Raw genomic sequence first — 24,994 nt, forward strand, 5'->3', positions numbered from 1 at the left:
TGATGAGTTAGAGCACCACCAGGCTCCGCCCTGCCATTAAAAACTGTCAGATTGTTTGTCTGTTGAATATTGATGAGTTAGAGCACCACCAGGCTCCGCCCTGCCATTAAAAACTGTCAGATTGTTTGTCTGTTGAATATTGATGAGTTGGAGCACCACCAGGCTCCGCCCCTACCATTAAAAACTGTCAGATTGTTTGTCTGTTGAATATTGATGAGTTAGAGCACCACCAGGCTCCGCCCCTACCATTATAAACTGTCAGATTGTTTGTCTGTTGAATATTGATGAGTTAGAGCACCACCAGGCTCCGCCCCTACCATTAAAAACTGTCAGATTGTTTGTCTGTTGAATATTGATGAGTTAGAGCACCACCAGGCTCCACCCTGCCAGACGGCTCAGTGATCTCTCTCCTGTTAGCGCGCTGTCCGTGATGGTTAATGTACCACAGAAAGGCTTCTCTGAAAGTCACTCACTAAATTCTCTACTATTTGGATTACAATTGGGATTATGATTTTTTTCCTCACAGAACAACAACTAACGACCAAACGACATAGGATTACAATTATTTCTGAAAAATGGAATTATCCAATGTGAATTTGAGAGGGATTATGTGCAACACAGCGTGAGGAGAGGACCAGGCTACATTCAGGTGAGCTACTGTTGCTTTAGCCGACGACACAGGACAGTCTAGATGCTGTTTGAACAGTTCTAACTATATACCCTATTAGTGTTTCATTAACGACTACCAGGTTATTATATCAAGAGAGCACCACATCACAGGCTACACGTTTTGTCAGTAAACAACCTTGATTGGCTATCATAGATACTTTATGGACTATAATTATGTTACAGGCTATTTGAAGATGCTGAAATGTTTAAAACCGATAGTACTGCTATATGCGTATGTATATTCAGAGCTTACCTAACTGGGATCTGCTTGAGCAGAGCTTAAAGCCATGGTATTATCTATCACTAATCCGTAGGTACACGTGTTGTCAGCAGTGGTCTTCACACCATAGATCAGATCACTCCATCACCAAATAAATACACATCAGGGTTCAGCTCAATTATATTTCAATTCTGGAAGTAAAACTCACATTCAAATTCTCTCCAATGTTTTTCAATGAGGAAAATGTGGATTTGGAAATGGGTTTAAGTTCTGGATTTAAATGGAAAAATACCCCCGAACCTGATAAACATGCAAAGACAGTGTCACTTGAGGTCAACAGAAATGTTGATCTCAGTAAATGAATTACGACCTACCTATACTATCTCAATAAATGAATTACGACCTACCAATACTATCTCAGTAAATGAATTACGACCTACCTATACTATCTCATTAAATGAATTACGTCCTACCTATACTATATCAATAAATGAATTACGACCTACCTATACTATCTCAGTAAATGAATTACGACCTACCTATACTATCTCAATAAATGAATTACGACCTACCTATACTATCTCAATAAATGAATTACGACCTACCTATACTATCTCAGTAAATGAATTACGTCCTACCTATACTATATCAATAAATAAATTACGTCCTACCTATACTATCTCAATAAATGAATTACGACCTACCTATACTATCTCAATAAATGAATTACGACCTACCTATACTATCTCAATAAATGAATTACGACCTACCTATACTATCTCAGTAAATGAATTACGACCTACCTATACTATCTCAATAAATGAATTACGACCTACCTATACTATCTCAGTAAATGAATTACGACCTACCTATACTATCTCAATAAATGAATTACGACCTACCTATACTATCTCAGTAAATGAATTACGACCCACCTATACTATCTATCTCAATAAATGAATTACGACCTACCTATACTATCTATCTCAGTAAATGAATTACGACCTACCTATACTATCTCAGTAAATGAATTACGACCTACCTATACTATCGCAATAAATGAATTACAACCTACCTATACTATCTCAATAAATGAATTACGACCTACCTATACTATCTCAATAAATGAATTACGGCCTACCTATACTATCTCAATAAATGAATTACGACCTACCTATACTATCTCAATAAATGAATTACGGCCTACCTATACTATCTCAATAAATGAATTACGACCTACCTATACTATCTCAGTAAATGAATTACGACCTACCTATACTATCTCAGTAAATGAATTACAACCTACCTATACTATCTCAGTAAATGAATTACGACCTACCTATACTATCTCAATAAATGAATTACGACCTACCTATACTATCTCAATAAATGAATTACGTCCTACCTATACTATCTCAGTAAATGAATTACGACCTACCTATACTATCTCAATAAATGAATTACGACCTACCTATACTATCTCATTAAATGAATTACGACCTACCTATACTATCTCAATAAATGAATTACGACCTACCTATACTATCTCAGTAAATGAATTACGACCTACCTATACTATCTCAGTAAATGAATTACTACCTACCTATACTATCTCAGTAAATGAATTACGACCTACCTATACTATCTCAGTAAATGAATTACGACCTACCTATACTATCTCAGTAAATGAATTACGACCTACCTATACTATCTCAATAAATGAATTACGACCTACCTATACTATCTCAGTAAATGAATTACGACCTACCTATACTATCTCAGTAAATGAATTACGACCTACCTATACTATCGCAATAAATGAATTACAACCTACCTATACTATCTCAATAAATGAATTACGACCTACCTATACTATCTCAATAAATGAATTACGGCCTACCTATACTATCTCAATAAATGAATTACGACCTACCTATACTATCTCAATAAATGAATTACGGCCTACCTATACTATCTCAATAAATGAATTACGACCTACCTATACTATCTCAGTAAATGAATTACGACCTACCTATACTATCTCAATAAATGAATTACGACCTACCTATACTATCTCAGTAAATGAATTACGACCTACCTATACTATCTCAGTAAATGAATTACAACCTACCTATACTATCTCAGTAAATGAATTACGACCTACCTATACTATCTCAGTAAATGAATTACAACCTACCTATACTATCTCAGTAAATGAATTACGACCTACCTATACTATCTCAATAAATGAATTACGACCTACCTATACTATCTCATTAAATGAATTACGACCTACCTATACTATCTCAATAAATGAATTACGACCTACCTATACTATCTCAGTAAATGAATTACGACCTACCTATACTATCTCAGTAAATGAATTACTACCTACCTATACTATCTCAGTAAATGAATTACGACCTACCTATACTATCTCAGTAAATGAATTACGACCTACCTATACTATCTCAGTAAATGAATTACGACCTACCTATACTATCTCAATAAATGAATTACGACCTACCTATACTATCTCAGTAAATGAATTACGACCTACCTATACTATCTCAGTAAATGAATTACGACCTACCTATACTATCGCAATAAATGAATTACGACCTACCTATACTATCTCAATAAATGAATTACGACCTACCTATACTATCTCAATAAATGAATTACGGCCTACCTATACTATCTCAATAAATGAATTACGACCTACCTATACTATCTCAATAAATGAATTACGGCCTACCTATACTATCTCAATAAATGAATTACGACCTACCTATACTATCTCAGTAAATGAATTACGACCTACCTATACTATCTCAATAAATGAATTACGACCTACCTATACTATCTCAGTAAATGAATTACGACCTACCTATACTATCTCAGTAAATGAATTACAACCTACCTATACTATCTCAGTAAATGAATTACGACCTACCTATACTATCTCAGTAAATGAATTACAACCTACCTATACTATCTCAGTAAATGAATTACGACCTACCTATACTATATCAATAAATGAATTACGACCTACCTATACTATCTCAATAAATGAATTACGTCCTACCTATACTATCTCAGTAAATGAATTACGACCTACCTATACTATCTCAATAAATGAATTACGACCTACCTATACTATCTCATTAAATGAATTACGACCTACCTATACTATCTCAATAAATGAATTACGACCTACCTATACTATCTCAATAAATGAATTACGACCTACCTATACTATCTCAATAAATGAATTACGGCCTACCTATACTATCTCAATAAATGAATTACGACCTACCTATACTATCTCAGTAAATGAATTACGACCTACCTATACTATCTCAATAAATGAATTACGACCTACCTATACTATCTCAGTAAATGAATTACGACCTACCTATACTATCTCAGTAAATGAATTACGACCTACCTATACTATCTCAGTAAATGAATTACGACCTACCTATACTATCTCAATAAATGAATTACGACCTACCTATACTATCTCAATAAATGAATTACGACCTACCTATACTATCTCAATAAATGAATTACGACCTACCTATACTATCTCAGTAAATGAATTACGACCTACCTATACTATCTCAGTAAATGAATTACGACCTACCTATACTATCTCAGTAAATGAATTACTACCTACCTATACTATCTCAGTAAATGAATTACGACCTACCTATACTATCTCAGTAAATGAATTACGACCTACCTATACTATCTCAGTAAATGAATTACGACCTACCTATACTATCTCAATAAATGAATTACGACCTACCTATACTATCTCAGTAAATGAATTACAACCTACCTATACTATCTCAGTAAATGAATTACGACCTACCTATACTATCTCAGTAAATGAATTACAACCTACCTATACTATCTCAATAAATGAATTACGTCCTACCTATACTATCTCAATAAATGAATTACGACCTACCTATACTATCTCAATAAATGAATTACGGCCTACCTACACTATAGCCTATATACAGACATAACAATGTAGGACTAGATATTTTTGTCATAGCATTGATTTTCGGACTTTTTGACTTTTACTTTAAAACAGGAAGTTCTTTCAGTGATGTTTACATTCACAAGTTGGATAACTTAAAAAAAACAGTTTTGAAATGAGAAAGACAATCAAAAAGTAAGCTTTCTTAGTCACTGTACAGATTATAGTGAATAAATAAACATGGAATCAAATATTAGCCACCTGAGGTCAGAACCACCCTATAGCCTATTCATAACCATGCTATTATTAGCGTAGGCTACCATTGATTGCTATCAATAATTGAGAATATTTTCAATTTTACAGCACTTTGATTTGAACGAACAGTTCATAACTTTCTGCCGATTTACTTGAAAAGAGGACATTCTTTCGGTGAAATGTAAATTCACAGGGAAATAAACACAATGGTCTCTTCTTTTACATGTTTTACTATCCATACCACAGGTCAGTGGTCTCTGACTCTCTGTCCACACCACAGGCCAGTGGTCTCTGACTCTCTGTCTACACCACAGGCCAGTGGTCTCTGACTCTCTGTCCACACCACAGGTCAGTGGTCTCTGACTCTCTGTCTACACCACAGGTCAGTGGTCTCTGACTCTCTGTCTACACCACAGGCCAGTGGTCTCTGACTCTCTGTCTACACCACAGGCCAGTGGTCTCTGACTCTCTGTCCACACCACAGGCCAGTGGTCTCTGACTCTAGGTCTACACCACAGGCCAGTGGTCTCTGACTCTAGGTCTACACCACAGGCCAGTGGTCTCTGACTCTCTGTCAACACCACAGGTCAGTGGTCTCTGACTCTGTCTACACCACAGGCCAGTGGTCTCTGACTCTCTGTCTACACCACAGGTCAGTGGTCTCTGACTCTCTGTCTACACCACAGGTCAGTGGTCTCTGACTCTGTCTACACCACAGGCCAGTGGTCTCTGACTCTCTGTCTACACCACAGGTCAGTGGTCTCTGACTCTCTGTCTACACCACAGGTCAGTGGTCTCTGACTCTCTGTCTACACCACAGGTCAGTGGTCTCTGACTCTCTGTCTACACCACAGGCCTGTCACTTTATTTTAATTCAAGGTTCTCCATTCAGCTACATTTGATCCATGGTTCTCCTTTCAGCTACATTTGATCCAAGGTTCTCCATTCAGCTACATTTGATCCATGGTTCTTCATTCAGCTACATTTGATCCAAGGTTCTCCATTCAGCTACATTTGATCCAAGGTTCTCCATTCAGCTTTTAATAAGAGCAGAACGATGCCGTTATTATGCAGTTCAATGACGGTATGATGACCCCATCATTGTGGTGTATTCTCAGTGTTTAACACCACCAGTAGCACCAGTCAGAATGTCCTGTATGTAGATCAGGCTGGGCAAGCTCAGAAAGGCTCCGTCTCAGCCACTGCATTTTGGATACATTACAAATCGTCCTTTGCGAGGATAGGCTAAGTACGCTAATCTCTTCCCAGAAGCCAATGGCTAATGAACTGTTCCTCGAAATCGCCAATAACAAAAATGTCCTAAAATATCTTATTCCCCCATACTAGAGGTCTTTCAGGGTGCTTCTGTAAAATGTCCTAAAATATCTTATTCACCCATACTACATGTCCTGAAAATGAGGTCCTTCACATAGTCTATACGTGGCCCCAGAACTAGAATGGTTCTATTTTTATGGACCTGTAGACCTGATGAAACACAGGGCCTAGCCACAGGGCCTAGCCACAGGGCCTAGCCACAGGGCCTAGCCACAGGGCCTAGCCACAGGTAGCCACAGGCCTCACCACAGGGCCTAGCCACAGGGCCTAGCCACAGGGCCTAGCCACAGGGCCTAGCCACAGGGCCTAGCCACAGGTAGCCACAGGCCTAGCTACAGGGCCTAGCCACAGGTAGCCACAGGGCCTAGCTACAGGGCCTAGCCACAGGGCCTAGCTACAGGGCCTAGCTACAGCCTACAGGGCCTACCTACAGGGCCTAACCACAGGGCCTAGCTACAGGGCCTAGCTACAGGGCCTAGCTACAGGGCCTTGCTACAGCCTATAGGGCCTAGCTACAGCCTACAGGGCCTAGCTACATGGCCTAGCTACAGCCTACAGGGCCTAGCCACAGGGCCTAGCCACAGGGCCTAGCCACAGGGCCTAGCCACAGGGCCTAGCCACAGCCTATAGGGCCTAGCCACAGGGCCTTGCTACAGCCTATAGGATCTAACCACAGGGCCTTGCTACAGCCTATAGGGCCTAACTACAGCCTATAGGGCCTAGCTACAGCCTATAGGGCCTAGCTACAGGGCCTAGCTACAGCCTATAGGGCCTAGCTACAGCCTATAGGGCCTAGCTACAGCCTATAGGGCCTAGCTACAGGGCCTAGCTACAGGGCCTAGCTACAGGGCCTAGCTACAGCCTATAGGGCCTAGCTACAGGGCCTTGCTACAGCCTATAGGGCCTAGCTACAGCCTATAGGGCCTACCTACAGCCTATAGGGCCTAGCTACAGCCTATAGGGCCTACCTACAGCCTATAGGGCCTAGCTACAGCCTATAGGGCCTAGCTACAGGGCCTAGCTACAGCCTACAGGGCCTAGCTACAGGGCCTAGCTACAGGGCCTAGCTACAGCCTATAGGGCCTAGCCACAGGGCCTTGCTACAGCCTATAGGGCCTAGCTACAGGGCCTAGCTACAGCCTATAGGGCCTAGCTACAGCCTATAGGGCCTAGCTACAGCCTATAGGGCCTAACTACAGCCTATAGGGCCTAGCTACAGGGCCTTGCTACAGCCTATAGGGCCTAGCTACAGCCTATAGGGCCTAGCTACAGCCTATAGGGCCTAACTACAGCCTCTAGGGCCTAGCTACAGGGCCTAGCTACAGGGCCTAGCTACAGCCTATAGGGCCTAGCTACAGCCTCTAGGGCCTAGCTACAGGGCCTAGCTACAGGGCCTAGCTACAGCCTATAGGGCCTAGCTACAGCCTATAGGGCCTAGCTACAGCCTACAGGGCCTTGCTACAGCCTATAGGGCCTAGCTACAGCCTATAGGGCCTAGCTACAGCCTACAGGGCCTTGCTACAGCCTATAGGGCCTAACTACAGCCTCTAGGGCCTAGCTACAGGGCCTAGCTACAGGGCCTAGCTACAGCCTATAGGGCCTAGCTACAGCCTCTAGGGCCTAGCTACAGCCTATAGGGCCTAGCTACAGCCTATAGGGCATGGTTCTTTTAAAGCCGTGGTGATCTTTCAGAGGACCAGGGCACTGATCCTGTTTAGTGTTTAAGACTTAATCAGGATGTATTTTTAGGAGCCTCCAGGAGCACCACTCTCAGATGGCTCGCCTGCCTTGATTGGCACTTCAGTCAGCCAGAATAAATCTCGTCATGACAACAACAGGTGTGTGTCCCAAATTTCATCCTGTTCCTTTTAAACTGCACTACTTTTGACCAGAGCCCTATGGGTAGAAACCCTATGGGTAGAGCCCTATGGGTAGAAACCCTATGGGTAGAGCCCTATGGGTAGAAACCCTATGGGTAGAGCCCTATGGGTAGAAACCCTATGGGTAGAGCCCTATGGGTAGAAACCCTATGGGTAGAGCCCTATGGGTAGAAACCCTATGGGTAGAGCCCTATGGGTAGAAACCCTGTGGGTAGAAACCCTGTGGGTAGAGTCCTATGGGTAGAAACCCTGTGGGTAGAGCCCTATGGGTAGAAACCCTGTGGGTAGAAACCCTGTGGGTAGAGTCCTATGGGTAGAAACCCTGTGGGTAGAGCCCTATGGGTAGAAACCCTGTGGGTAGAAACCCTGTGGGTAGAGTCCTATGGGTAGAAACCCTGTGGGTAGAAACCCTGTGGGTAGAGTCCTGTGGGTAGAAACCCTGTGGGTAGAGCCCTATGGGTAGAAACCCTGTGGGTAGAAACCCTGTGGGTAGAAACCCTGTGGGTAGAGCCCTATGGGTAGAAACCCTGTGGGTAGAAACCCTGTGGGTAGAGCCCTACGGGTAGAAACCCTGTGGGTAGAGCCCTGTGGGTAGAAACCCTGTGGGTAGAGCCCTACGGGTAGAAACCCTGTGGGTAGAGCCCTATGGGTAGAAACCCTGTGGGAAGAAACCCTGTGGGTAGAGTCCTACGGGTAGAAACCCTGTGGGTAGAGCCCTGTGGTTAGAGCCCTGTGGGTAGAGTCCTATGGGTAGAGTCCTATGGGTAGAAACCCTATGGTTAGAAGCCCTGTGGGTAGAGCCCTATGGTTAGAGCCCTGTGGGTAGAGCCCTATGGTTAGAGCCCTATGGGTAGAGTCCTATGGGTAGAGTCCTGTGGTTAGAGCCCTATGGGTAGAGTCCTATGGGTAGAGTCCTATGGGTAGAGCCCTATGGGTAGAGTCCTGTGGGTAGAGCCCTGTGGGTCGAGCCCTGTGGGTCGAGCCCTGTGGTTAGAGCCCTGTGGGTAGAGCCCTGTGGTTAGAGCCCTGTGGTTAGAGCCCTGTGGGTAGAGCCCTGTGGGTAGAGCCCTGTGGGTAGAGCCCTGTGGTTAGAGCCCCGTGGGTAGAGCCCTGTGGGTAGAGCCCTGTGGTTAGAGCCCTGTTGGTAGAGCCCTATGGCTAGAGTCCTATGGGTAGAGTCCTGTGGTACAGGCCTTTGTTTCATTACGACTAGCAGTTATAGTCAGACATACTGTAGTCTTACCCTGTGGGTAGAGCCCTATGGCTAGAGTCCTATGGGTAGAGTCCTGTGGTACAGGCCTTTGTTTCATTACGACTAGCAGTTATAGTCAGACATACTGTAGTCTTACCCTGTGGGTAGAGCCCTATGGCTAGAGTCCTATGGGTAGAGTCCTGTGGTACAGGCCTTTGTTTCATTACGACTAGCAGTTATAGTCAGACATACTGTAGTCTTACCCTGTGGGTAGAGCCCTATGGGTAGAGTCCTATGGGTAGAGCCCTGTGGGTAGAGCCCTGTGGGTCGAGCCCTGTGGGTCGAGCCCTGTGGGTCGAGCCCTGTGGGTCGAGCCCTGTGGTTAGAGCCCTGTGGGTAGAGCCCTGTGGTTAGAGCCCTGTGGTTAGAGCCCTGTTGTTAGAGCCCTGTGGGTAGAGCCCCGTGGGTAGAGCCCCGTGGGTAGAGCCCCGTGGGTAGAGCCCCGTGGGTAGAGCCCCGTGGTTAGAGCCCTGTGGTTAGAGCCCTGTGGTTAGAGCCCTGTGGGTAGAGCCCTGTGGGTAGAGCCCTGTGGGTAGAGCCCTGTGGGTAGAGCCCTGTGGGTAGAGCCCTGTGGTTAGAGCCCTGTTGGTAGAGCCCTATGGCTAGAGTCCTATGGGTAGAGTACTGTGGTACAGGCCTTTGTTTCATTACGACTAGCAGTTATAGTCAGACATACTGTAGTCTTACCCTGTGGGTAGAGCCCTATGGCTAGAGTCCTATGGGTAGAGTCCTGTGGTACAGGCCTTTGTTTCATTACGACTAGCAGTTATAGTCAGACATACTGTAGTCTTACCCTGTGGGTAGAGCCCTATGGCTAGAGTCCTATGGGTAGAGCCCTGTGGTACAGGCCTTTGTTTCATTACGACTGTAGTCTTACTTTTCTAAATGCTTCATGGGGATTTACGAGAGAGAAAAAAAAAGGATTCAACTGTAAATTGTTCTGGATTAGAGCGTCTGATAAATGACTAATGTAATGTAAAATGTGAAGGTCCCGTGTGGCTCAGTTGGTAGAGCATGGTGTTTGCAATGCCAGGGTTGTGGGTTCGATTCCCATGGGGGACCATTACGGAAAAATAAGAAATGTTTGCATTCACTACTGTAAGTCGCTCTGGATAAGAGCGTCTATAAAATGTAAAGAAAAGACCATTGAAAGACTGAGAATGAATATGGAACCATACACAGACGTAAAATGAAGGTCTATTTTCTAGCTGTCCACACACTCAGTTATTTTCATGCAGGGTAAACATTTTGTGACGTACAAGGAGCAGGTTTTACCTGTGAACTGATCATTGGTTAGCTGACCTCTTAAAATCTCCACCCGGCACAGCCAGAAGAGGACTGGTCACCCCTCATAGCCTGGTTCCTCTCCACTCTGCACAGCCAGAAGAGGACTGGCCACCCCTCATAGCCTGGTTCCTCTCTAGGTTTCTTCCTAGGTTCCTGCACAGCCAGAAGAGGACTGGCCACCCCTCATAGCCTGGTTCCTCTCTACCCGGCACAGCCAGAAGAGGACTGGCCACCCCTCATAGTCTGGTTCCTCTCCACCCAGCACAGCCAGAAGAGGACTGGCCACCCCTCATAGTCTGGTTCCTCTCCACCCGGCACAGCCAGAAGAGGACTGGTCACCCCTCATAGCCTGGTTCCTCTCTAGGTTTCTTCCTAGGTTCCTGCACAGCCAGAAGAGGACTGGCCACCCATCATAGCCTGGTTCCTCTCTAGGTTTCTTCCTAGGTTCCTGCACAGCCAGAAGAGGACTGGCCACCCCTCATAGCCTGGTTCCTCTCTATGTTTCTTCCTAGGTTCCTGCCTTTCTAGGGAGTTTTTCCTAGCCACCGTGCTTCTACACCTGCATTGCTTGCTCTTTGGGGTTTTAGGCTGGGTTTCTGTAAAGCACTTTGTGACACAACTGCTGAAGTAAAAAGGGCTTTATAAAATACATATAATTGACTGATTGTGGTCTATGACCCCTTGACCTCTACAGTGTCTTGTTGGATGGCTGGAGGCCCCTGCCCAGCAGAACCTTAGGACTCAGCATGGCAAAGATCTGCACAGACCAGTCCTACCCGGCGATGACCCGGCAACGGTCATCTCTCTGCACGCCAAATGACAATCTGGACTCCATTGACAACGGAACCCCCAGGTCAGTGGTCGCTACAGAACGCTTGAGAGCCAATGAGCTTCTGCCTCCTAAATGGCACACTAGTCCCAATATAGTTCTCTATTTTTGATCAAGGTCCAAAGGATTCTGGGAATAAGGTGCCATTTTGGACGTACCCAATCAAAATGTTTAGGTTGATCTCCACGAATTCAGTATGTGGTGCGTGAAAATTTAGGTTGTCTCAATCCGAAAACAGCTGCCTGCTGTCGACCCTGTGGATTGTACTGTACGTGTAGGGGAGAGTGGGGTAAATTGAGCAATTTTTTTTGCATCCAGCATCATTCCATAAAGGGAAATACAGGATTATTTCTAACAAAGATATCTACATATATTTCAGGATAATGTGTATCCCTAGAAATAAATCATCAGAATTTATGTAAACGTTACAGTTTTGAAAACAGCTTGTCCAACAACAACAAAAAGTGGTCTTTTTGGCACAACTTACCCGGGTGTGGGGTAAATCTTACATATTTCTGTACTGAATGAAATATTACCACTACCTTATAAAACCATGTGTATCTTTACTTCCCAAACACCGTTTTTAAACACTTTTAACACGGAAATAAGAATTTATTCTTAACTGACTTGCCTAGTTAAATCAAGGTAAATGTTGTTACCTCATATCCCAGCGATAACGCCTTGAATTACGCCTGGGAATAAAACATTTCAATTGGCTCAACTTTCCTCAAAGCAAACATTTTGACTATATTAGCTCACACACACACACACACAGCTACAATAATGCCCTTTCATGCTCGGTTTAAGACCTCATATTAAAACTGATAAAGACTGATGTATAGAACAAATTTAAAAGTATCTACTTTGGTTTAGAGAAAAGCATAACGAAATCTCTAACACAATAAATACATTTGACTAGGTGAAAATCCGTTTTTTTCCCCCCCCCCATGTGGTTTCTTCTTAAAAAAGATGACCTCGTCCTACATATTTGGTCAAATGATTCATTTTGTGTACGGTGTCTTAGAAACAAGGGTGGATCAACTTACCCCACTCTTCCCCACAGTAGCAATCCCAAATGGCACCCCATTCCCTATATAGTGTACTACTGTTGTGTCCTCTGGTCAACAGTACACATGCTGTATGTCACTGCTGTCATGTTCTCTCTCCATCTCCTATTTCTTGAAGGTCCAACTCAGAGTGTGAGGACACCACGTCAGAGATTCAGGGTTCTGTCTCCGTGTTAACCAACAGATACCCAGAGTCTCACAGAGATTCCTTCACAGGTTCAGGAGCCCTGGCCAGGTATCCCACACCTCGCAGTCGCACCATCTCACTAGTGTGGTCATGAGCCCTGCTGGTCTGTTAATGCATAGCAACCCAGCGGTGCCAAAAGCCCTGGTCTGCTATTGCATAGCAACCCAGCGGTGCCAAAAGCCCTGGTCTGCTATTGCATAGCAACTTAGCGGTGCCGAAAGCCCTGGTCTGCTATTGCATAGCAACCTAGCGGTGCCGAAAGCCCTGGTCTGCTATTGCATAGCAACCTAGCGGTGCCAAAAGCCCTGTTCTGCTATTGCATAGCAACCTAGCGGTGCCAAAAGCCCTGGTCTGCTATTGCATAGCAATCCAGCGGTGCCAAAAGCCCTGTTCTGCTATTGCATAGAAACCTAGCGGTGCCAAAAGCCCTGGTCTGCTATTGCATAGCAACCCAGCGGTGCCAAAAGCCCTGGTCTGCTATTGCATAGCAACCTAGCGGTGCCAAAAGCCCTGGTATGCTATTGCATAGCAACCCAGCGGTGTCAAAAGCCCTGGTCTGCTCTAGAAAGCATATGTAAATTACGATCGCCAAAACCCCAAAATGTAGACCCCCTGTTTTGGGCTCTAAATTTGGTTTATTATGATCAAGTTCGATCCCCACGGTGAATTCTTGACCAATGGAGATATTTAATGAAGTAGTGAGCCATTCTGACTACTATATTTGTCGTCACTCAGGACCATGTGCTGATACAGACCAATCACAGGCCTGTTAGACTCACTCAGGCAGAATGAAAACAACTACATCGACCATGATCCTTTGCTAGTTACAGCCACATTCACCATGATCCTTCGTGATTTTCTTATGCAATTCAGTCCCATAGCACCTTTCACATTGAAATACTTCCAGCTTCAGAGGAATTATTTTTTTAAATGTTTAATTAACCTTTATTTAACTAGGCAAGTCAGTTAAGAACAAATTCTTATTTTCAATGAGGGCCTAGGAACAGTGGGTTAACTGCCTTGTTCAGGGGCAGAACGAGAGATTTTTACCTTGTCAGCTCGGGGATTCGATCTTGCAACCTTTCGGTTACTAGTCCAACGCTCTAACCACTAGGCTACCTGCTGGTTACTAGTCCAACGCTCTAACCACTAGGCTACCTGCAGGTTACTAGTCCAACGCTCTAACCACTAGGCTACCTGCTGGTTACTAGTCCAACGCTCTAACCACTAGGCTACCTGCTGGTTACTAGTCCAACGCTCTAACCACTAGGCTACCTGCTGGTTACTAGTCCAACGCTCTAACCACTAGGCTACCTGCAGGTTACTAGTCCAACACTCTAACCACTAGGCTAGCTGCTGGTTACTAGTCCAACACTCTAACCACTAGGCTAGCTGCTGGTTACTAGTCCAACACTCTAACCACTAGGCTAGCTGCTGGTTACTAGTCCAACACTCTAACCACTAGGCTACCTGCAGGTTACTAGTCCAACGCTCTAACCACTAGGCTACCTGCTGGTTACTAGTCCAACGCTCTAACCACTAGGCTACCTGCTGGTTACTAGTCCAACGCTCTAACCACTAGGCTACCTGCTGGTTACTAGTCCAACGCTCTAACCACTAGGCTACCTGCAGGTTACTAGTCCAACGCTCTAACCACTAGGCTACCTGCTGGTTACTGGCCCAACGCTCTAACCACTAGGCTACCTGCTGGTTACTAGTCCAACGCTCTAACCACTAGGCTACCTGCTGGTTACTAGTCCAACGCTCTAACCACTAGGCTACCTGCTGGTTACTAGTCCAACGCTCTAACCACTAGGCTACCTGCTGGTTACTAGTCCAACGCTCTAACCACTAGGCTACCTGCTGGTTACTAGTCCAACGCTCTAACCACTAGGCTACCTGCTGGTTACTAGTCCAACGCTCTAACCACTAGGCTACCTGCTGGTTACTAGTCCAACGCTCTAACCACTAGGCTACCTGCCTCCCCTCCACTCTAACCACTAGGCTACGCTGCCTCCCCTCCACTCTAACGCTAGGCTACGCTGCCGCCCCTCCACTCTAACCGCTAGGCTACGCTGCCGCCCCTCCACTCTAACCGCTAGGCTACGCTGCCGCCCCTCCACTCTAACCGCTAGGCTACGCTGCCGCCCCTCCACTCTAACCACTAGGCTACGCTGCCGCCCCTCCACTCTAACCGCTAGGCTACGCTGCCGCCCCTCCACTCTAACCGCTAGGCTACGCTGCCGCCCCTCCACTCTAACCGCTAGACTACGCTGCCGCCCCTCCACTCTAACCGCTAGGCTACGCTGCCGCCCCTCCACTCTAACCGCTAGGCTACGCTGCCGCCCCTCCACTCTAACCGCTAGGCTACGCTGCCGCCCCTCCACTCTAACCACTAGACTACGCTGCCGCCCCTCCACTCTAACCACTAGGCTACGCTGCCGCCCCTCCACTCTAACCGCTAGGCTACGCTGCCGCCCCTCCACTCTAACCGCTAGGCTACGCTGCCGCCCCTCCACTCTAACCACTAGGCTACGCTGCCGCCCCTGACGCGGATGACGTCAGTGCTAACAGTATCTACTGGTTTAATGTCTATGCATCTCACCCATATCATTCAGTCATTCGTGTTCATGCAGTGTTTCATAGGGAGCCATTTTGGACGTAGCCAGCGGCAGCGTAGACACAGAGTGCGTTATGTTGTTGTGTTACCTGATCGTCTAGGCTCTCTCACTTCTTGTTCATGCTTCGGACCTGGGCCTCTCACAGGATGCACCGCGAGGTGGAGAGACTGGACTCCTTCCCGGAGCGCTTCAGGACCCCTGAGCTCAAAGAGACCCCCTCCAGCAGAGAGAGCAACGCACGGTCACAGGGATACCCCGACAGAATCCGCAAGAGGAAGTAAGTCTGGACTAGAGATGGTGATGGTTAACTCGGATTGCAAAATTCTGCTGATTTTTTGTTGTTGTGGAGGATTCACAGATTTTCTGCTTCTTTTGTCCTCATTCCGGGAATCTTCCAACCCATCCTGGGATTTATGGAAAACCTGTTTCCAGAATTTAGCAGTTTTATACTCAACGAAAAAAAGCTGTCTTGATGAGTGAACCCTAAAAACAGATTGGACAGGTCTCTCTTCTTTTAAAAGAGATTTTCTGATCTCAGCGGGTCTAACCTGTATTTAAAAAAGGTTAAATGAAAACAAACCTAAAATCTCTAACTTCGAATATCCTTGAATAGACCTGTGATTTAATATCTTCATCTAAGATGACTTGAATAGACCTGTGATTTAATATCTTCATCTAAGATGACTTGAATAGACCTGTGATTTAATATCTTCATCTAAGATGACTTGAATAGACCTGTGATTTAATATCTTCATCTAAGATGACTTGAATAGACCTGTGATTTAATATCTTCATCTAAGATGACTTGAATAGACCTGTGATTTAATATCTTCATCTAAGATGACTTGAATAGACCTGTGATTTAATATCTTCATCTAAGATGACTTGAATAGACCTGTGATTTAATATCTTCATCTAAGATGACTTGAATAGACCTGTGATTTAATATCTTCATCTAAGATGACTTGAATAGACCTGTGATTTAATATCTTCATCTAAGATGACTTGAATAGACCTGTGATTTAATATCTTCATCTAAGATGACTTGAATAGACCTGTGATTTAATATCTTCATCTAAGATGACTTGAATAGACCTGTGATTTAATATCTTTATCTAAGATGACTTGAATAGACCTGTGATTTAATATCTTCATCTAAGATGACTTGAATAGACCTGTGATTTAATATCTTCATCTAAGATGACTTGAATAGACCTGTGATTTAATATCTTCATCTAAGATGACTTGAATAGACCTGTGATTTAATATCTTCATCTAAGATGACTTGAATAGACCTGGGATTTAATATCTTCATCTAAGATGACTTGAATAGACCTGGGATTTAATTAATACATCAGCAGAGAAAAACTGGTATTAAATGACGCTCAATTTGAATTAAATTAAGCAAAAAAATTTGAATAAAAATGATGATCAATTTTTGATTACATTATGCTCAATTTGAGTAATTATTTAACTAACACTGCCTATCTGTCCCTGTCTTTCCCTCTCAAGCCAAGTCAGTCAATGGCCGCTGGCTATGTACAATATGAACAACTGCAACAACACAGATGAGTAAGTGGAGCTAAACGCAACTCTTTAGAGAGGAAGTAGGAAGTAGCCCTCGATACTAGTTTATAGAGGACACTGGAACTCTCACAGGTCTTAACCTATTGGTACACTGTAAATCCTGGTATGGTGTAGATGTACACCAGTAGTTGTAGATCCATATAAAGCATGTATAACCATAGACGACAGTAAGTTCCTCTGTCCATTGTGTTCGTCTGTGGTAGACATTTTCCCTGTAGTTCTGTAGACATAATAGTTCATAGATATAGATAAGATATAGATAAGACATAGATAAGCATGTATGACTATGGGTAATAAAGATCTGCTATGTCGATAACAGTTTCGTTATGCATTAAGTCCCAGTTGGATTTTAGTTGCAACTATAGAACGAGAAGACACTTTATCATTGTTTGAGAGGTCCCCATTTAGGATCATTATTAAATAGCTTTTAATGGATCACCTATATAGTACTATAAGTCTTCTTTAGAATGAATTGTTTAAAGTCCTGATCTTGATTATAGTGGTGAGGCCACTGGTTATATCTCATCTCAAAAAGATACATCTAAAAATGGAAGTATAAACTATTTTACTCCTTGTTCAACATTCAGTGAATGGTTGAACTATACCCTTTTTTTTTTATTTACGTCAATATAAAGTTGGAAGTTATTCTCATGAGGAGTGAACTGTACGGTGAACATTAAACAGTAGTAGTGCTGCCACCTACAGGGGCTGTCGTAGATAACATGCACTTTCACATACGGTTAATGAATTCCCTCTGAAACACTCTGGGGACTGTTTCAACCTGGATATGATAGACCTGTTACCTGTTTCTGTAGAGCAGGGGTTCATAATTACATTCAGGCCGATGGTCGGGGGGGGGGGGGGGGACGACGACGACGACCAGAACATAGTTATAAATAAATAAATATTTAGTACACTGCAAATTGACCACAAGAATCCCAGTCAGATATAGTATTTCACGATAACAGAATAATCTCCCGACGTTGATTACATTGGGATACGATCACGTATTGCTTTATTTATGCGTGGGACTACTTGGAAACAGATTTTCTAAATTAAAAAATAACTTTGAGTTGATTTCCTAGTGATTTTACATTCTTTCACGGCCAACAACAAAATGATTAATTCAAATAAAAATGATCATCAAATAAAATGAGATTTTGCCTGTGGGCCGCCTATTGGGGAACCCTGCTGTAGAGTATCTAGTTCCCCTCTCTAGCTTTGGCTCATATTGGAGTATGATAGTCCACCAATAGTCTACCAATAGTATGCCAATTAGTCCACCAATAGTCTGTCAATAGTCTTGACAAACAAAAATGACCCTAGAAAGTAACTTATAGATCATCTTAGCCCTTTAACATGAAAAAAATAAACATCCATTATCCATAGCAAAAAAGATGACAAGAAGGACGAAATAAAGAAAGAGGAGAAAAAAGATGAGGAGAAGGAGAAAGAGGAGGAGCCTAAGAAGGAGGAGGAGCCTAAGAAGGAGGAGGAGCCTAAGAAGGAGGAGCCTAAGAAGGAAGAGAAGAAGAAGGAGGAGCCCCCGTAAGTAGTATGACTGTAGTCTGATAGGTCGTCTGCCCCAAGATGTGAAGGATAAGGCACACCTGACATAAAAAAAAAATAGCTCCACTCTGATTGGATGGGTGGGAGAGTAACACTAAGTGGGTGTCGGTAAGAGAGAAAGGTAGCCTTTGTTTTTACCAATTCCCGGGTTTCATCACCGTGAACATTGAACATGGTGGCCATTGATTGTACAATGTCAGAATAAGACATTAACAAATGTTGTTCCGTTGTAATGTATTGTATATGCAAGATGGTGGTCAATCTTGTCACTTGATTATAATGAAAGACTATAACCCCTTTGTGATTGAGGCCACCCCTCATAGCCTGGTTCCTCTCTAGGTTTCTTCCTAGGGTTCCTGGCCTTTCAAAGGAGTTTTTCCTTAGCCACCGTGCTTCTACACCTGCATTGCTTGCTGTTTGGGGGGGTTTTTAGGCTGGGTTTCTGTACAGCACTTTGAGAATATCAGCTGATGTAAGAAGAGCTATATAAATACATTGGATTTGATTTTGATTGAAAAGTGTGCGGTCATGTTTCAGGAAAGAGATTTGGATCATGGACCCATCAACAGATCATTACTACACATGGCTGACCATCATCGCAGCACCATGTTTCTACAACCTGATGATGCTAGTGACCAGGTATGTTCTCATACAGTACAGTTCACTTCATTTTATCTTACAAACTGGAATATGTTCGATTTGTTGTTGTTGAATGTTTGTTGTATTTAAAAAAAATATATATAAAAAAAAAAAATGTAATGTTGTTTATTGTTGTTGACTATTTGTTGTTTTGTCGCCCCACAGGGCATGTTTTAACGAACTCCAGAACACATACACAATACTGTGGGTTGTCCTGGACTACACATCAGACTTAGTTTACTACGCGGACACATTCGTCAGGTCTAGAACAGGTGAGGTTCTTCTTCTAAAAACACATATGAGGTATTTTTACAGTTTGATAGACCGGGATGAGCAGGGAGACAGATAGAGGGAACGTAGTGTGAAGACGGGTGGTGATGGGATGTGAAGACCGGGGGTGATGGGATGTGAAGACGGGTGGTGATGGGATGTGAAGACCGGGGGTGATGGGATGTGAAGCCCGGGGGTGATGGGATGTGAAGACCGGGGTGATGGGATGTGAAGCCCGGGGGTGATGGGATGTGAAGACCGGTGGTGATGGGATGTGAAGACCGGGGGTGATGGGATGTGAAGACCGGGGGTAATGGGATGTGAAGACCGGGGGTGATGGGAAGTGAAGGCCGGGGGTGATGGGATGTGAAGACCGGGGGTGATGGGATGTGAAGACGGGTGGTGATGGGATGTGAAGACCGGGGGTGATGGGATGTGAAGACCGGTGGTGATGGGATGTGAAGACCGGGGGTGATGGGATGTGAAGACGGGGGGTGATGGGATGTGAAGACGGGGGGTGATGGGATGTGAAGACCGGTGGTGATGGGATGTGAAGACGGGTGGTGATGGGATGTGAAGGCCGGGGGTGATGGGATGTGAAGGCCGGGGGTGATGGGAAGTGAAGGCCGGGGGTGATGGGATGTGAAGACCGGGGGTGATGGGATGTGAAGACGGGTGGTGGTGGGATGTGAAGACGGGGGGTGATGGGATGTGAAGACCGGTGGTGATGGGATGTGAAGACGGGTGGTGATGGGATGTGAAGACAGGTGGTGATGGGATGTGAAGGCCGGGGGTGATGGGATGTGAAGGCCGGGGGTGATGGGATGTGAAGGCCGGGGGTGATGGGATGTGAAGACGGGTGGTGATGGGATGTGAAGGCCGGGGGTGATGGGATGTGAAGGCCGGGGGTGATGGGATGTGAAGACGGGTGGTGATGGGATGTGAAGACGGGTGGTGGTGGGATGTGAAGACGGGGGGTGATGGGATGTGAAGACGGGTGGTGATGGGATGTGAAGGCCGGGGGTGATGGGATGTGAAGCGCGGGGGTGATGGGATGTGAACACGGGTGGTGATGGGATGTGAACACGGGTGGTGATGGGATGTGAAGGCCGGGGGTGATGGGAAGTGAAGGCCGGGGGTGATGGGATGTGAAGCGCGGGGGTGATGGGATGTGAAGCGCGGGGGTGATGGGATGTGAAGACGGGTGGTGATGGGATGTGAAGACGGGTGGTGATGGGATGTGAAGACCGGGGGTGATGGAATGTGAAGACCAGGGGTGATGGAATGTGAAGACCGGGGGTGATGGGATGTGAAGACGGGTGGTGATGGGATGTGAAGACCGGGGGTGATGGGATGTGAAGACGGGTGGTGATGGGATGTGAAGACCGGGGGTGATGGAATGTGAAGACCGGGGGTGATGGGATGTGAAGGCCGGTGGTGATGGGATGTGAAGACCGGGGGTGATGGGATGTGAAGGCCGGGGGTGATGGGATGTGAAGACCGGGGGTGATGGGATGTGAAGGCCGGGGGTGATGGGATGTGAAGACCGGGGGTGATGGGATGTGAAGGCCGGTATGGATTTGAACCAACGCAAGTAGGGGTTTCTTTGATCATTTGTGATTTGTCAAGCAAGAGAGGCAGTAGACACTTCCATGCAGTCAAAATGAATTAACTTTTGTTTGTGATTATTTGATTTATTTTTGATTATCACTAATTACATTTTCTCTTCATTATCTTAACAGGTTATTTGGAACAGGGGCTGCTTGTGAAAGACAAACAAAAGCTTCTAGACAAATACAGACAAACGGAACAGTTCAAATGGGACGTCATTTCAATGATACCCACAGACCTGCTTTTTCTGAAAGTGGGCATCAACAACCCCGAGCTCAGACTGAACCGGCTTGCAAAGATGAACCGCCTCTTTGAGTACTTTGACCGCACAGAAACCAGAACCAGCTTCCCCAACGTTTTCCGAATCAGTAATCTGGTACTTTACATCCTGATCATCATCCACTGGAACGCCTGCATCTTCTTCGCCATCTCCAAGATCATCGGGTTCGGGTCCGACTCATGGGTGTACCCCAACATCAGTCACCCTGAGCACGGCCGCCTTTCCAGGAAGTACATCTACTGTCTCTATTGGTCGACCCTGACCCTGACCACCATCGGAGAAACCCCGCCTCCCGTCAAGGACTTTGAGTACCTCTTCGTGGTCGCCGACTTCCTCATCGGCGTGCTGATTTTCGCCACCATTGTCGGTAATGTTGGCGCCATGATCTCCAACATGAACAAAAACCGTGCAGACTTCCAGGCTAAGATCGACTCCATCAAGCAATACATGCAGTTCCGTAAGGTCTCCAAGGATCTGGAGGCCAGGGTCATCAAGTGGTTTGACTACCTCTGGACGGAGAAGAAGACCTGCGATGAGAAGGAGGTGCTGAAGAACCTGCCGGACAAGCTGAAGGCCGAGATTGCCATCGACGTCCATCTGGATACCCTGAAGAAAGTGAAAATCTTCCAGGAATGCGAGGCTGGGCTGCTTATTGAGTTAGTGATGAAGCTGCAGCCTCAGGTCTTCTCCCCAGGAGATTATATCTGTAAGAAGGGAGACATCGGCAGAGAGATGTACATCATCAAGGAGGGGAAGCTAGCGGTGGTTGCGGAAGACGGCGTCACACAGTGGTGCGTGCTCAGCGACGGAGCGTACTTTGGAGACATCAGTATCCTAGGCATCAAGGGTTCCAAAGCCGGTAACAGGAGAACGGCCAACATCAGGAGCGTTGGTTACTCTGACCTCTTCGCTCTATCTAAAGACGACCTTATGGAAGCTCTCACCGAGTATCCCGAAGCCAAGAAGATCCTGGAAGAGAAAGGAAAGGCTACGCTGATGAAGGACAACATGATCGATGAGGAAATCGCTAACGCGGGTGCCGACCCCAAGGACATGGAGGAGAAGATCCTCAGGCTGGAGAGTAATATGGAAGTCATGACGTCCAAGTTGGCCAAGATCATGGCTGAGTTCACAGCCAGCCAGAGCAAGATCAAACAGAGGATCACCAGCATGGAGACAACAGTCAAGTCGGTCCGGCCCGAGGATATATCTGAGGTGGTGGCCGACAAGTAGACCAAATAGTCCCACAACACAATGTATTTACCCAGAGACTTTAGGAACCTTTCACACTGAGCAATGCAGAGTAAAAGGACGAAGCCAACTCAACGGGTTTCATTAGGGAAGGTGCGTCGGAGTGGTAGAGGTACAGGCGTACCAGGGGTGCGTGAAGTTGTACAAAAACGAGGCACTTCTCCGTTAGCTCTGTGTGGGATGTGTTGCCAGTGTGTGTGAGCCCTTACAGTTAACACAGAGATGTTTTTTTGTTTTTCAAAAACAATACATAAAACAGTAGATAGTTTGATACTTTTTGACTGTTCGTATTTATACATCATATGTACATTATCAACCACGTATTATGTACTTCTTATTGAGTAAAAATGCACCTCTAAATATGTGTCAAATGTCAATATGTTCATATCCAGTGTATAAAGTGGGTACACATTTCCATATGCAGTGACTGAGAAGTTACAGACTTGTGCATCTTCAAAATCAGAATCATGGCATGGGACTGGTTTCGAGACACTCGTTGGGGCAATAGAGAGCCGAGTCCATTCAATTCCAGTCCATTCAGAGATTGTACACCGACATTTCTATTCCAATACTCTTCAAAATGCTTTTACAATGAGTACAATTTTTGAATTGGAATCTGTAATTTGGTTTACTTTCTGAATTGACTTGGAATTGAAACCAACCCTGGTAAAGAGAAAAAGTCTTTGTACAGGACATTTTCATAATATAGCCTTTAGTGGTTTTGGAAATGTATTCTTTATTTTTCAAATGTTCCGAGTCTAGTTGAATGAAGTGCTTCACAGAGAATAATATAATTTAGTATTATTGATCATCTGTCAATGCATTAGTATGTGTATGAATGTGGCATGTATGAAACATGTTCTAATCGATTCTATTTCTATGGCGACTACAGTCCACAACGGTGTATTTTACAACGGAAGTTATTATATCATTTGATAACTTCAGCTTTACACTTTAAGTTATGTAAACTGGACCAAGACATTCGTGTACCTCAAATATGCACAAATCACAAGACCAGACTGTCATCAAAAGCGTGTATTTGATCTGCCGTGATCTACAGTATGAATATGAAATGTGCAATGGGATGTATTAGCAAGTGTTCAATTCCAACCAAAAGATTAAATGAATAATAAAAACTAAATGTTATTGTGTGTGTGTTCTATGTTGTCTTTGTAGGGACCGGCAGATGTTCCTGTAGTCCATCACCTATATTATATTTAATTATATAACATCCTCTAGCTTTGGCTCATATAGTCAAACAATATTCCACCAATAGCCCACCAATAGCCCATCAATAGCCCACCAATAGCCCACCAATAGACCACCAATAGACCACCAATAGCCCACCAATAGCCCATCAATAGCCCATCAATAGTCCACCAATAGTCCACCAATAGATAGTCCACCAATAAATAGCCCACCAATAGTCTACCAGTAGTCTACCAATAGCCCACCAATAGTCTAGCTATAGTCCACCAATAGTCTATCAATATCCCACCAATTGTCCACCAATAGTCTATCAATATCCCACCAATTGTCCACCAATAGTCCATCAATAGCCCATCAATAGTCTACCAATAGACTACCGATAGTCTATCAATAGTCCACCAGTAGTCTGCAATAGCCTATCAATATCCCACCAATAGTCTATCAATAGTCCACCAATAGTCTATCAATATCCCACCAATAGTCTATCAATATCCCACTAATAGTCTATCAATAGCCCACCAATAGTCTATCAATAGCCCACCAATAGTCTATCAATAGTCCACCAATATCCCACCAATAGTTTATGGATAGTCCAACAGTAGTCTATCTATCAATTTGTCTATCGATAGTCCACCAGTAGTCTGCAATAGCCCACCAGTAGTATATTGCTAATCCACTAATAGTCCACCAATAGTCCCTCATAAACCACCCATAAATCATCTCAAATCAAATCTTATTTGTCACATGCGACAAATACAACAGTGAAATGCTGAATACAACAGGTGTAGTAGACCTCACAGTGAAATGCTGAATACAACAGGTGTAGTAGACCTTACAGTGAAATGCTGAATACAACAGGTGTAGTAGACCTCACAGTGAAATGCTGAATACAACAGGTGTAGTAGACCTCACAGTGAAATGCTGAATACAACAGGTGTAGTAGACCTTACAGTGAAATGCTTACAAAGTGTTCAGTAAAAAA

General features: G+C 44.5%; 1 protein-coding gene across 3 annotated transcripts; it reads left to right on the forward strand.

The window, feature by feature from the left end:
- The first annotated feature begins 390 nt into the window (after positions 1–390).
- cnga3a (cyclic nucleotide gated channel subunit alpha 3a) lies at positions 391–23,949 on the forward strand. Of its 3 annotated transcripts, none has more exons than XM_014149732.3 (9): positions 391–649; positions 11,587–11,745; positions 12,907–13,023; positions 15,697–15,873; positions 17,109–17,168; positions 18,573–18,731; positions 19,290–19,391; positions 19,557–19,663; positions 21,404–23,949. In XM_014149732.3, the coding sequence occupies exons 2-9, from the start codon at positions 11,639–11,641 to the stop codon at positions 22,783–22,785; spliced, it is 2,211 nt and encodes a 736-aa protein (XP_014005207.2). In that variant the 5' UTR covers positions 391–649; positions 11,587–11,638; the 3' UTR covers positions 22,786–23,949. The 3 variants fall into 3 exon arrangements, with proteins under 3 accessions (XP_014005207.2, XP_014005204.1, XP_045553456.1); XM_014149729.3 differs by having other exon boundaries at positions 15,742–15,873; XM_045697500.2 differs by lacking the exon at positions 17,109–17,168 and having other exon boundaries at positions 15,742–15,873.
- Positions 23,950–24,994: the final 1,045 nt, after the last annotated feature.

The sequence above is a fragment of the Salmo salar genome, chromosome 16 (genome assembly GCF_965601325.2).
Source record: "Salmo salar chromosome 16, fSalSal1, whole genome shotgun sequence".
Taxonomy (NCBI): domain Eukaryota; kingdom Metazoa; phylum Chordata; class Actinopteri; order Salmoniformes; family Salmonidae; genus Salmo; species Salmo salar.

What these genes read in the sequence shown, in the direction of transcription:
- cnga3a (XM_014149732.3), top strand. Translation starts at nt 11,639, where the DNA reads ATGGCAAAGATCTGCACAGACCAGTCCTACCCGGCGATGACCCGGCAA. An exon ending in GGTTCAGGAGCCCTGGCCAG is followed by an intron (nt 13,024 to 15,696) that starts GTATCCCACACC and finishes CTGATCGTCTAG; the next exon opens with GCTCTCTCACTTCTTGTTCA. An exon ending in AAGAAGAAGGAGGAGCCCCC is followed by an intron (nt 18,732 to 19,289) that starts GTAAGTAGTATG and finishes GTCATGTTTCAG; the next exon opens with GAAAGAGATTTGGATCATGG.